The sequence below is a fragment of the Ruditapes philippinarum genome, unplaced genomic scaffold (genome assembly GCF_026571515.1).
Source record: "Ruditapes philippinarum isolate M1 unplaced genomic scaffold, ASM2657151v2 ctg5210_1_1_1_1, whole genome shotgun sequence".
Lineage (NCBI taxonomy): Eukaryota > Metazoa > Mollusca > Bivalvia > Venerida > Veneridae > Ruditapes > Ruditapes philippinarum.
Genome location: NW_026851983.1, coordinates 37,991 through 52,167, shown reverse-complemented (window position 1 = coordinate 52,167; position 14,177 = coordinate 37,991). Strand labels below are relative to the sequence as shown.

Below are 14,177 nucleotides of genomic sequence, written 5' to 3'. Positions count from 1 at the left end.
CGCTTAAAAATCAAAGCTTTCAGATTGCAAATTTAATTAAGATCAAGACGGGTTAGTGAGGAATATTTTGTGAAACAAAAAGAAAACCCCTAACCTTTTGCATTCCATTTGATTGATTTCTTACTAGGTTTAAGTTTTAACTTACTGCTGTTTATTATTCAAAACAATTCTGTAGTAGAGAATGTAATTCAAATTTTGTTGAAATGACAGACATTTTCTTGGCATGTATCCTTACCTTAAAAAGGTCGGCAAACCCTTAGTCTTGGCTCAGAACATTAAATATAATCATAGGCAAATATATATTTGTTTCAAAAGTATTCATAAGTAATTATTAATGAATGTTTTAAAAGCTTGTTAAGCGACTACAATTCCCGTTTATATGAATTGTCACACAATATACAGCTGAAAAATTGTTTTAAAGCTTATTTTATCTCTGAACAAAATATATTAGAATTTCTTACTGCAATGCATTTACTGCAGCATGAAATTATTTTGATACAAAATATAGAATAGAATTTGTTTTACAATTAATTTTTAAACTTAATTGAATTTTTGTATTCAACAAAAAGATTGATATATTGATGATTCTAACACACCTGACACTTAAATTTTCACTACATTAAGAGATTAATTACAAAGCTTTGCAGCTGTACCTCACGCATTATTCTTCTAAGACCCAATTACCTAATCAAATTATAGTAAATAATTATTAGACTTCTACCAATTGATTATAGCATAGTTTGATGCAGAATAGTTAATTTGTCCAGATTTATGTATAAAGCCTTGCACTGCCAGTGTAAGTTTGATACAGTTTTCCTCCCTGGACTTTGCACAATGCTTTAACAAAGTGTTAGATAACTTGTAAAAAAGCTGCTCAATGATTTAAATAGTGTTAAATAATTTGTAAAAAAGTCATCTATTAGATAAGTTTATAGACAGAATTAATCTGTATATGATTGTCTTTGGATTCTTTAAAAATTATGCAACACATATAAAGTAAAAAAAAATGCGGGAATATTATGCTGTATAATAAAATTTGTTTTTCTACTGCCTTATACAACTGAAATGATAAAGATGAAACACACAGTTCTTAATATATTTCTTCTAGATATCATTTGGAGAGAGATTTGAAGTTTATACTTTTACATTCTTTACTTTAAGGGGATTGCCACTTGTATATAAGCTTTACTCTAAGGTATTATAAATTATAGAAACTTGTGTTCTTCTTTAGTAATGAAGAACTTGTTGTAACTGTTGTGTTCAAAATCATAGTCTTCATGCTTTACCTTCTTGTGTTCCTATATGTTTATGTATTTTACATGTATTTCAAATATGTTAGCCCTTGCATGTGTTCCTTTCAGTTGTGGTTCTACTCGGGTTCCCGCCTTTGCTTGAGGCTTTCCTCCACCAGAAAAGTGGCCATATGACTTATGTTGTGTTGGTGCTACATAAAACCCATCAAAAATTATACATGTACTTTCATTTCTCATTTGTGCTCTAAGGGCCCTTTCATAACACACATGTTAATCATGTTACGACTTAGAACTTGTAGCCATTGTGTTCTCAACCTGTGGTACTTCAGATTTGTGTTTCAAAAATAGAATAAATTTTTGCTGATTTAAATAGGCAACAGTTTATTTTATTTTTTGTTTTAATAAAGTTACAAGTGCCTTACCATATTGTGTTCTTAGATTAATCTACCTTATCACTGAAGTGTTCATTTCAATATTTACTTATGTTAATTTGATGTATATTTTTATACAAAGGGCAATAAATTCTCATTTCCTTTAAGAAGCTTTGTTATACTTTAATGACATTATTTCTTTACAGTAAAATTACACTTCCCACAGAATGTAGCCTGAAAAAGAAGAGTACCGCCAGCTGAATGCTGCTGTCCCGTATGTATTATGCACTATAACCCATACTCTTTCCCCTTGATTACATCTCACAATGGCAGAGTTAAAGCCCTGATCATACCCATCACTACCGGTAGCTCCCGAAGAGTACATTCTTGTCAATGTTGTGCCATCCTTTCAGTCTGCATATATTGATTATGATTACACATAACGGCTGATTGGAACATGTATATCCCATTGACCGGACATATGAATGCATGCAGAACTGGGTCATACGCATTACCTTCATTTAGCAAAACGTCATCAAATGGAATTGTTTGCTCTTTTCCCAGTCCAGATACGTGATCGGATAAAAAGGCTGAAAAAGCAGGCCTGTGATTTACGACTACACCCAAAAGTCGCTTCGAGTAGGGAAAGTTGGACCCTAAAAATATACAAAAAAGAAATTCAAATCTTATATGTAATGTTCTATTGTTGATATAGTATCTGATCTTTGATTTGATTTTCTACATTGTCACGAGGGGTTTGACAGAAAAGCAAGATAGACGAGGGGAACTTAAATTCCTTATCCTGTTACCATTATGGTTGTAGGATAATCAATTTATTATAAACAATGTGTAGATATTTTGACTGACGTTTGTTGCGTTATACAAACTTGGCGTAAACAATATTTTTATTGCATTCGCCAATAAATACAATATTGGTCCTAAACACATGCAAAGTATTTTTGATGTATTAAATTTGGATTCAATTAAAACGATTGGTCCTCAAGATGTTATGAAAAAGGCAATGTTACACACGAATTATGTGCGCCTCTACCGCCTTTTAAATGAACTTTTGCATTGGCAAGGTTCAAAACATAAATCTTACTTGTTAACGTGTTTATTGGCGTTATTTTTCTCCTCAAAATCAGGATGAAAACGCTATAATACGATGGTACAATCGTAAAATGGTGATGTAATACTGCATTATCCCATCGTGCGTCCACCATTTTCCCATCGAATTTTGCCGTCATGTTATACCATTGCGATTCACCATTTCATCATCGTGCCATCGTATTTTCATCATAGAAACACAGTTTTGAATATAAGAGGTTTCTTACCTCTATCTATTTTTCGACTAGATGATCGTCGTGTTTCAGCGATATTGTTAAAGTCATCTCTTTGAGTGTTGGTTTTATTGTCGGTTTCATCCCCATGTTTTTCTTCGTGGATACCAAATATCTTTGCATTAGATATATTTTCCCTCATCGGATTCTGTGGCAGTTGTATTCTCAAACTGTTGGCTGCTTCCTTGACCGATTCAATGTCACCATCTTTGGAACTAAAGCTCACGATCAACTGCTCTATGTGTGCTAAGCGGTCATGTAGCTCTTCAACGACGTTTAGTTTGGTTTCTGCTCCACGAAGTTTACCCTCTGTCTGAGCTAACTTTCTCTCATAAATATTTTCGGTTATTCTAATTTTTCTCTCTGCAGCGAGAAGCATTTCCTCCATATGAGCCAATCTCTGTTCATTTGTGGACGCTTTCAACGTGTTGTCATTTTTGTGATCCTCCACTACCATCAGTCTTTCTTCGCATGTGCTGACGTTCGCCTTTAATTCTTCAAGTTCAGAGAGAACTCTTGTCAATGTATCACCATTTGTGGCAGCATCAGCAGCAGCTAGATGTGTGTTAAACAAAATAATATAACCAAACAAAACTAAATGTACGTTTTTGATAGTCATGTTTATGTCGTTGTGGCTTTTTATGATATCGCAATTTGTTTTCGGAGATAGAACTCGTTGACACTTGACCGTGCTTCTTAATATGGTGTTAACCTACATTTCTTATCATATTGTAAATTACGCTTATTATCAATTTATTAGTGACACATGGTCTTGATCAGAAAGGAGAAATACGTTGAATGGTGCTTATTGGAGAATACCAAGTTTAAGTGGTGGTGGTGGTGTTGGTAGTTATGACAGCGAGTCATTAAATTTACCCAGCATAGTTCAGTCACCGCATCGTGCCCGGGTAAGGTGTCAAACCGTTTACCAGCACTAGTTGCCTTCACTTTAGCAAGGAACTGATAACTTCTGTACATGCTAGGGCAAAGGTAGTGTGAATGACCGTAGAAAAGATTTCATGATCAAACACTACGAAAGTGACCTGCGCGGTCCGGAATCGACCTGTCCAACGCTCTACTTTATTGAGCTAACCGGACGGCTCAAGTTGTAGCGAGTAAAAAGTGTTAACAGCTATTTCCTGTCTGGTCTGAGACAAATATTTTTTCAAGGTTCCTGTCTTACATGAATTTTTAAAAATTACAATAGTTTACTAAGCATGACATTTCCATGTGTACATGAGTTACGTGTCGTTCTTGCGAACTAAATTATGAAATTGAAAGGAGTTACGGCAAAATGTTAACTTATTTTGACTTTCACCTTGTGATTCACTATATACATGTTCTCTTGGATTGATTGGCATAATGTCACATTAACACGTTTTGATTGAGACACGTTCTTCACCAATTTCATTTTGAATCGAAATTTCCAATAAGATTAACGTGGAATTAGATGTTTTAATGTTAAAAAAAGTTTGACCCAAGTGACTCGGATTGATTAACTAGTGAAACTAAATACATAATTTGGAATATTTTCATACAGCACAATTTGCACATTGAAATAAACATAAGTGTAACATTTTAGGTCTTAATTTCTTTGGACGATACTTTTGAAGTCAAATTACGATTTCTTTTCTTTCGACATTTTAGTCTGTTAAAGAATCAAGATCTGTGCATCAGGTGTAATTTAAAGGTTTAATTCAGTTTTAATTTAAAATGTTTCGTAGAACTAAAGGTATACCTTTTCAGTAATACACCTGTTTCAAAAACGTGCCGTTTTATAGGTCGGACAGGCGGGCGGACGGAGTCCAATTTTATCCGGAGTATATCTCCTTCACACATAGAGGGATTTTATTAAAATTACATAGAAATATTGACCACTATGGCAACTTGACAAGCCGTGTCACTTGCATGGGCCAGCTGTACTCTAGGCTTAAATGTCAAGGTTACACTTAGAGCTCATTGAAAAACGCTTGTCCGAAGCAAAACGTTTACACATTGAGGGAATTTCAATATAACTTGGCATAAATGTTTACCATTGTTAGGCAGAGTGTCGCGCGTAAAATTCAGGTCCCTGCAGCCAAGGCCAAGGTCACGCATAGAGGTCAAATTTCAGGTAAAAATATGAAGATTGGCATAAGGACTATTTTGTCATCATTTATTGATGGCTTGTTATACAAATGGTCATTTTCATTACTACGTCTGAGACACATGTAAGTTCGGTCAATATATGCAATATCAAGGTCACAAAAGATGATGAAATACTAGTATACTGTTTTATTCCGGATATTTTATTGCCCAGAACATCTCCTATATGCATATCTATAATGCCAACATTTCTGTCAAAAGCTTTTGTGATTGGCGTATTTTGCGTCAACATGCCCTTGAAAACTTAGAAAATATACCTAAAAATGGACCAAAGTGGCTATTGCTTTATTGTTAATGAATGAATTGTCTTCATGCTTGGACATTACAATCCTTTGGAATGTTCCTTTAAGATGACCAGACTAACCTTGAATGTAAGCCATAACTGACCTTGACCTTTAAGGTCAAATTACTAAATTTTGATAATGTTTGGGTATAAAACATCTAGTGGACAGCGACAAAGTTTGATCAAATTATAGCCTTGCGGTAAAAATATGCCTTGCCCTGGGATGGGGTGTACTAAGCACTCGGATACTTTGTTTACAAACAACACAGTTACTTTAATGTGTAGACTGTTGTTTCTGTTTTTCAAATTTTTCGTTTTTGTGATAGGATAGATAATCTCCATAGATGACCTCACTTTTTAAGTACACAAATAAAACTAATAAAGAATCGTGTCTTTCAAAATTTCATTTTATTTAAGACTCATGCTTTTTTTTACTTGGTTACCATACGCCACATGTCATAGAATGGCACGTGCGTGCCACAGTGAAGGTTATATCGATCACTGCCGTATGAACAAACCGTCGGGTGTTTTTAAATACAATTTTTCACCATTTTCATCATATTATGCTTAAGCCGGTGCTAGTATATCTGTAGCTTGCAATAACCACTGCCGCCTCTTGATCAAACCGAGCCACTTTCAATTATATTTTAATTTTGGCGTTCTTAGGGACTGTGCTTTTCTTTCTATTTCATTGTCAAAATTTAAATTTGAGTTCTTCATCAATCAAATGTTAGGAATGTGCTTGTAGGCATGGCATGGACTTTTCACATTATCATTGGAACTAGCAACACACGTAAATTACCAAAAAGGGGTCAAAATATGAAAAATATAGTTATAAATCCTGAAAATTCATAGCATATAACTTGTAAATTATTACTTGAATCTTTTTACTTTTCTACAATCTTATTAAATTTTTGTCTCAAGTTTGCGTTCATTGAAATATTTAAACTTATCTGGAGGCATGTAGCTTTAAAGGTCTCCAAATTATAATATAATAGATATTTTGCTTCATAGTCCTCAGTTTCGTTGATTTTGTGTCATTGTCAATAAAATCACCAAAGAATTCGCGACTCTGCATGTTTATTATATACATGTGTTATTCCAGACATACATGTATTTGCCTATTATACATTTCAAATCACTAATTAAAAAAGTGATAAGGACATTAAAGTAATTGAAATAGAGTTTTTATGTTTCCCATAGGATGTGTCCAGAAAACGAAGAAAAGAAATCATTATGCATGCTGGTGCCATAATGAAGGTGTACTCTGACCCACACGTGATCACCTTTATTGCATTGTACAGTTGCAGAATTAAACCCCTGATCATATCCATAACTTGTACCCTTCGCATACACTCTACCAATAGGCACACCATTTTTTACGATTTCGGTTTGGATAACTTTCTCCCCATCACTCATTAATGCTGATTGAAAGATATATATCCCGTTTACTGGACATATGAACGTGTCTGTGATAGCGTCATATGCCTGGCCTTCGTTTAACAGAACTGCATTAAAGGGAATTGTGTGCTGTTTCCCAAGTTCGGTAGCGCCGGCTGATAAGGTCGCTGTGAAGGCAACACGATGGTTGACAGCTCGATTCACAAGTCGCTTATGATACATGGGATCCGATGCTAAAATGAGAAAAAAGCTATTGCATTATCATGGCATTGCTGTAGATATAAATACATATTTATATTTTATATTGTCTATCAAAACATTTTAAATGATTTATGATTGAATAAGACTTTTCAAAACGATATTTATCTGCAAATTAAGCTTATTACCCCTTTCTGATTTTTGAGTAGATGAACGTCGTGTATTGTCGATGTTGTTAGTTTCCCTTATATCTCCGTGGTTATTGCCAGTATCTGTAAACAGAGATTCTCCTAAAGTGCTGTCATATACTGTTGCAGAAACATGGAACCCATTCAGGTTTGCTAGCTTCTCTTCATCAGCACTGTGTTTTCTATTTTCCCCGTCAAAATCGGTGGTATTCACGTTCAAATCAGTTTCTTTAACGTCTTCAATTGGCTCTCCTTTGTTAGTAAAGCGACCGTACATCTCCTCAAATACTGTAAGTTTTCTTTCAACGGCACGGAGTTTACTGTCTGACTTGGCTAACTTTTTCTCATATAATTCTGCGGTTGTTTTAAGATTTTCCTCTGCAGCGAGAAGTCTTTCTTCCATGTTAGCTACTAGTAATCTCTGTTCATTGGTGACCGCCATTAGCTTGTGGTCGTTGATTACCAGTCTCTCCTCGCATGTATTGACCTTCGTCTTTAAATCCTCAAGTTCTGAGAGAACCATTTTCAATGTATCCCCATTTGTGGAACGAGCAGCAGTAAGCAATGTGTGAAACCAAATAATGTATCCTACAAAAACTACATGTACGTGTCTGCTCTCCATGTTTAAGTCGCTTTCATTAAAATCCGTCGGCCTTTTATAATGATGCAAATACTTGTGAGATAAGGCCATGATGAAAAGTTTATAGCTCGCTCCTAAATATGGTTTTAACCTACATTTTATATCATGTTGACGATCAGACTTGTTACCATTTTGTAATATTTCTTTCTGACGCGTGTCAAGTCTTTGACACGGTATGAGAGAATTTAATTGAACCGACTAAAAGCCTCGGTCGGCCATTACAGTGAATTCCAGTTTTGGACCATTTTGATGTTCTTATTTCCCCACTGTCTATGTCTTAAAGATATCTTTAACACTACTGGTTTAGACAGAATGTCGAGACACTTTTGTATTGAAATATGTGCTACAACCTCAGCATGAGTGGCAAATCGCTTACAAATCAAATGGTTTCAGATTGCAGATTTAATTAAGATCAAGACGGGAACGATTTTGTAATTTTGTCTTTCGATAAGAACTACTCTTTGGTGTCAGAATGTTTTGAGTGCTGCAAGTGCACACACCATTCGTTTTGAAATGATTCAAATAGCTGGTAGACAAAACTGTTCAAGTCATTTGAGCAAACCTTTTTCATCTAAATTGGTGTGAACAAAAGCAAAAAAAGCCAGATGTTGCGTATATTCAGCCCCGTAATAGCACATAAAAATAGTTCTAAAGATTTCCCGAAGTATGTTATTTCCGTACAAGACTATTTTTGTAAAGTCAAAAGACGGTACTTGTATGTATGTATCCTAGGGTTAATGAGGGTCCATCCGCTCTTTCAGGCACTGAGAGTACTGACCCCGGACATGTCACCATTTATGTCCTTAAATGTTACTATCAACCAACAGGTGACATATAAATTTTGAATTCAGTAATTCACTGAATGATACTAAATATGTATGCAAGTCGAATTTTGTGAGCACGGGAGGCCAATGAGACCATTATAGACGGTACTTGTTTTACATTCCGTAAATATTTTCACAAATTGCTATAGAATCATGGCCGTACATATTTGCATCAAACATGACCCCTAATTTTTTATACATGTATATATATTCAGCATTTTCTTCTAGACTATATTATTCAATAAAATTATCATATTATTTATTAAATAGAGGATATTGAATGAGTGTAAGTTTGATACTGAATTTATTGAACGAGTTGAATAAAATTATCTCGGGCAAGCATAATATTACTTTAGTCAACGAATTCTATACATTCAGTAATGAATTTACACGAATTTTATATTCTATTTATCACATAAAAAATAATAATCGTTTGAAGTAAAAATAAAAATTTTCATTGACGCGCTTACAGTATAACGCTAACATTTAGCCAATCGCAACTTTTCGGCCATTTCCGCCAGTCTTCGGACACAAAAGTATGAATACCCAGAACGGATACGTTATTTCGGTCTAACCTACGCTAAGAAACTAAACATGTAAACAAATAGTAATTTAATGCTGGGAGTTGTTGACAAGTTTATTTTCAATCAAGTAAATGTCAACATTCATAGATATAAAAGCGAACAATATATTATTCATATACTTATTATTATGGTAGTAGAAACCGAAAATATTAAATGTCATTGTCTGATTTGTTTAGAATTGTACATCAGTGGTTATATTTAACTTAAAAATGGTTGTCAACATATATTCAATCATTATTGTACGAACAGACTTTATTTTCCTTTGGATGTCAAATACATATATATACATTCGTTTTACGTTATCTTTGTTTCTGTTTATATCTGCAACCACGTGATAGAACTACTTTCACCGAGGTTGTTATAGATAATAGCCGAGGACGTTCCGATTGACATTTAGCGCGTCATTAAATGACGTCAGGTCAAAATATATGCACGACTTTGCAATACCATCTTACGGAGTCGCAAAAGCGGCACGGGTATGTGATAAATGGTGTGTATCAGTCATAATGTCATATGTATTTGTGGTGTTGCATTTTTAATGACTTAAACATATTTTTGTGTCTATAAATTGCCAATTACCTATGTAAATAGATAAAATAAGTTTACATATGAGCACTGTTAGGTCATGTATTGCAACATATTTAAGAGTAATCATACCAAAATACCAGCATTTATACATACGCAATTGCAAATATCAATTCGTACATCAAATACTGCTATGTAGTCTCAAATAATGCGTTCACGCAAGACAGATGCAGTCTTTTGAGTTGATTGCATTTTGTGATCAGCTAAAACTATTCACAACACATCTTTCTATCAAAAATACGAATCTGGAAATTGTTTTGTTTAGTCACTTATTTAATACAGCATTTTAACTTCGTTATGTAAATAAGTCGAACCGACTATACGTATGCTATATTGGAAGACATTAGCAAAGAATTTGAAATAGAAAACATTTGTTGATTAACGTCTTTTAAAGCTTTTAAATATGATAAATTGTGGTCATCGTTATTGCTTTTTTGTCCTACGCATTACTATTGAAAAATCGTATTGTAAAAGGTTTATTGATCAGTAAGTAAATAAGAATAATCAAATTTTTATAATAACCGATTTAAATTTCACGCTTATTATGAGACGAACCCTACACGACGTCAGTAATGGCGCAACCATTTTGATATGGACGTCACGTCAAGTAACAACGTAAGTCAACGGGAAAAAATAATTCTAACATTTTGACAATATTACTGACTTTTTGAAAAATGTGAAAAACATGCCTAGAGATATTGACGTCAGGGTTAACATGACATTAATGTAAATGAATTTACTATTATATTTAATAAAAAATGAAATATTCAAATCTGGTGGGACAGACTATAGTGGACAGCTACAAAGATCGATCAAATTATAGCCTTGTGGTCAAAATACGCCTTGCCCTTGGATGGGGCGGGGCCTCCATGGGATTTCCTTACATGCATTAAGTAAAAATTTGTTAGTTATTTGACATACAGCTATAAATTTTGGACCTTAAGCATGGTCTCTGATATAGAGTTGAACTCATATATCAGTTGAGATATCTTGACCTAGTGACCTATATTTTAGTTTTTAGCTCACCTTTCACAAAGTGACTAGGTGAGCTTTTGTGATCACAATTCCAGATATTGTCCGGATATTGCCCAGAGCATATCTCCTATTTGTATATCTATAATGCCGACATCTCTGTCGAAATTTTTTAATGATGGGCGTATTTTGCGACAAAACGAGCCCTTGTTTTTTATTAGTCTTAGAACAGGCATATGTGTTGATGTCATTACTTAAATGTAAATTGTAGATAGAAAAAAAACAAGTATACATATAAATACTGTAAGTTCATGTATTGCCACATTTTAACAAGTACTCATAGATTACCGAATTTCTATCATTTTAACATAATAATTTCTAATATTAAAAAGAAAAAAGCAGCACACATAGTGTTATTGAAGTTTTGAAATAATTGTTAAAAAAGAAGAAATTTTAAAAAGACAAAAAAGCACTGGGAAGCGTTTTTAAAAAACACATTTACTTTTAAGGGTTACTTATTCTTTTTTGTGATAGGATAGAAAAAACCCTCCCAATAATTTTCCCTTTTTTTAAGTACACAATATAACAAATTTAAAAAATTGTGTTTTTTAAAAATTTAAAATTTTTTTTAAAAATCAGGGGCATTCTTTTACGGGAAACCCCAGGGCGTCACATTCAAGAATGGAACACTTTTCGTGTTCTTTAAAATTTCTTTTCTTCAACGCCGGAATGTTTTTAAAATACAAATTTTCAGAAATTTTCCCCAAATTAAATGCTTTTAGCCGGGCAGAAATTTTTGGAATTTTGAAAAACCCCACTCCCACCTCTTTATAAAAACCGAAAAAACCCTATTTTCAATTTATTTTTTTTTGGCTTTCTTTTTTTCTTCTTTTCCGTTGCCCAAACATGTTTTAAAATTTAAATTTGGATTCTTCTTCAATCAAATGAAAAGGGCTGTGTTTGTGGGAAATGCAGGGAAATGAAAGCTTAAATTATTTCAAAATAGGCCCATTTCGATTTTTTTAATTATTTGGGAAACTCCAGTTAAACGCCCCTTGTGCGTGTATGGGTGGGAAAACGCCCTTAAAAAGCAGCAGGGCCTCCAAAATTCTTTGAAAATTTTTCAAAAAAATTTTGGGAAAAATGTTTTTTAAATTGTGTAAATTTGAAAAAACCCTTTATCAATTCCCATGAACACACGTAATTCCCAAAAAAAGGGGAAAAAACTATAACAAAAAACCCTTGCTGCTTTTGTAAACCAAAAGAAATAAATTAAAACCCTAAAAAATTTAGTAATTAATCCAAAAAATAATTGAAATTATTACTTGAATCTTGAATCTTTTTACTTTTCTACAATCTTAGTAAATTTCTTCTCAAGTTTGCATTTATTGAAATATTTTAACTTATTTGGAGGCATGTAGCTTTAAAATATCTCCAAACTATGATATAAGAGATAGTTTGCTTCATAGTGCTCAGTTTTGTTTGTTTGGTGTAATTGTCAATAAAATCACAAAAGAATTCGCGACTTTGCATGTTTATTATATACATGTGTTATTCCAAACATACATGTATTTGTCTTTAATACATTTCAAATTACTAATTGAAAAAAGTGATAAGGGCATTAAAATAATTGAAAGGAAGTATTTATGTTTCCCATAGGATGTGTCCAGAAAACGAAGAATATAATAGATTATAAATGCTGGTGCCATAATGATAGTGTACTCTGACCCACACGTGATCACCTTTATTGCATTGTACAGTTGCAGAATTAAATCCCTGATCATATCCATTACTTGCACCGTTCGCATACATTCTACCAATACATGCACCGTTTATTACCATTTCAGTTTGGATACGTTCCTGTAAAGGACTCATTAAAGCTGATTGAAAGATGTATATACCGTTCACTGGACATATGAACGTATTTGTGATAGCGTCATATGCCTGGCCTTCGTTTAACAGGAGTTGATTAAAGGGAATTGTGTGCTCTTTCCCAAGTTCGGTAGCTTTGTCGACTGATAAGTGCGCTGTGAAGGCAACACGATGGTTGACAGCTGGATTCACAAGTCGCTTATGATATATGGTATGCGATGCTAAAATGAGAAAAAAACTATTGCATTATCATGGCATTGCTGTATATATAAATACATGTTTATATTTGTATTATATGATGTCTTTGAACACTACTGAATTAATTTATGATTAAATAGGAGTTTTCAAAACGATCTTTATCTACTAATTAAGTTTTGTTACCCCTTTCTGATTTTTGAGTATATGAGCGTCGTGTATTGTCGATGTTGTTAGTGTCCCTTATATCTCCGTGGTTATTGTCAGTATCTGTCAACAGAGATTCCCCTAAAGTGCTGTCATATACCGTTTCAGAAACATGGAACCCATTTAGGGATGCTAACTTCTCTTCATCAGCACTGTGTTTTCTATTTTCCCCGTCAAAATCGGTGGTATTCACGTTCAAATCAGTTTCCCCAACGTCTTTAATTGGCTCTCCTTTGTTTGATAAGCGACCGTACATCTCCTCAAACACTGTAAGTTTCCTTTCAACGGCACGGAGTTTACTGTCTGACTTGGCTAACTTTTTCTCATATAATTCTGCGGTAGTTTTAAGATTTTCCTCTGCAGCGAGAAGTCTTTCTTCCATGTTAGCTACTAGTAATCTCTGTTCATTGGTGACCGCCATTAGCTTGTGGTCGTTGATGACCATTCTCTTCTCGCATGTGTTGACCTTCATCTTTAAATCTTCTAATTCTGAGAGAACTATTTTCAAGGTATCCTCATTTGTGAAAGCTGCAGCAGTAAGCAGTGTGTAAAACCAAATAATGTATCCTACACAAACTAAGTGTACGTGTCTGATCTCCATGTTTAAGTCGCTTTCATTAAAATCCGACGGCTTTTTATAATGATGCAAATAGTTGTGAGATAAGGACGTGCGGAAAAGTTTATAGGGCGCTCCTAAATATGGCTTTAACCTACAGTTTTTATAATGTTGACGATCAGGCTTGTTAACATTTTGTAATATTTCTGTCTGACGCGTGTCAAGTCTTTGATACGGTGTGAGAGAACTTATTAAACCGACTAATAGCCTAGGTTGGTCATTACAGTGAATTCCAGTTTTGGACAATTTTGATGTATATTTCCCCACTGCTCATTTCTTAAAGATATCTTAAACACTACCAGTTTAGAACAAAACATTGCAATAAAATGTAAAGACACTATTTATTGAAAAAGGTGTGCAATCCCCTTGCATTACTGACAAATCCATTGAAAATCAAATGGTTTCAGTTTGCAGTTTTAATTAAGATTAAAACAGGTTATTTCGTTATTTTGTCTTTCGATAAGAACTTTGATATGGACCTCTCCTTGGTATCAAAATGTTTT

At 33.8% G+C, this 14,177-nt stretch overlaps 3 protein-coding genes across 3 annotated transcripts; all 3 read right to left on the bottom strand.

Annotated features, from left to right (window-relative positions):
* Positions 1-2,006: 2,006 nt before the first annotated feature.
* Positions 2,007-3,600, bottom strand: LOC132744793 (uncharacterized). The gene is made up of 2 exons (XM_060733576.1): positions 2,959-3,600; positions 2,007-2,280 (listed from the first exon to the last, which is right to left on the bottom strand). The coding sequence occupies exons 1-2, from the start codon at positions 3,581-3,583 to the stop codon at positions 2,015-2,017; spliced, it is 891 nt and encodes a 296-aa protein (XP_060589559.1). The 5' UTR covers positions 3,584-3,600; the 3' UTR covers positions 2,007-2,014.
* Positions 3,601-6,459: 2,859 nt separating this feature from the next.
* LOC132744804 (uncharacterized) lies at positions 6,460-7,858 on the bottom strand. Its single transcript, XM_060733584.1, has 2 exons — positions 7,180-7,858; positions 6,460-7,026 (listed from the first exon to the last, which is right to left on the bottom strand). Exons 1-2 carry the CDS (start codon positions 7,799-7,801, stop codon positions 6,581-6,583), a joined length of 1,068 nt encoding a protein of 355 aa, XP_060589567.1. The 5' UTR covers positions 7,802-7,858; the 3' UTR covers positions 6,460-6,580.
* A 4,434-nt stretch (positions 7,859-12,292) lies between these two features.
* LOC132744782 (uncharacterized) lies at positions 12,293-13,695 on the bottom strand. The gene is made up of 2 exons (XM_060733565.1): positions 13,038-13,695; positions 12,293-12,877 (listed from the first exon to the last, which is right to left on the bottom strand). Exons 1-2 carry the CDS (start codon positions 13,657-13,659, stop codon positions 12,429-12,431), a joined length of 1,071 nt encoding a protein of 356 aa, XP_060589548.1. The 5' UTR covers positions 13,660-13,695; the 3' UTR covers positions 12,293-12,428.
* Positions 13,696-14,177: the final 482 nt, after the last annotated feature.

Bases quoted from the DNA above. Each gene is read 5' to 3' on its own strand.
- LOC132744793 (XM_060733576.1), bottom strand. From the start codon at position 3,583: ATGACTATCAAAAACGTACATTTAGTTTTGTTTGGTTATATTATTTTG. The intron at 2,281-2,958 runs GTAAGAAACCTC...GTATATTTTTAG, and splicing joins TAGTCGAAAAATAGATAGAG to GGTCCAACTTTCCCTACTCG.
- LOC132744804 (XM_060733584.1), bottom strand. From the start codon at position 7,801: ATGGAGAGCAGACACGTACATGTAGTTTTTGTAGGATACATTATTTGG. The intron at 7,027-7,179 runs GTAATAAGCTTA...TTCTCATTTTAG, and splicing joins TACTCAAAAATCAGAAAGGG to CATCGGATCCCATGTATCAT.
- LOC132744782 (XM_060733565.1), bottom strand. From the start codon at position 13,659: ATGGAGATCAGACACGTACACTTAGTTTGTGTAGGATACATTATTTGG. The intron at 12,878-13,037 runs GTAACAAAACTT...TTCTCATTTTAG, and splicing joins TACTCAAAAATCAGAAAGGG to CATCGCATACCATATATCAT.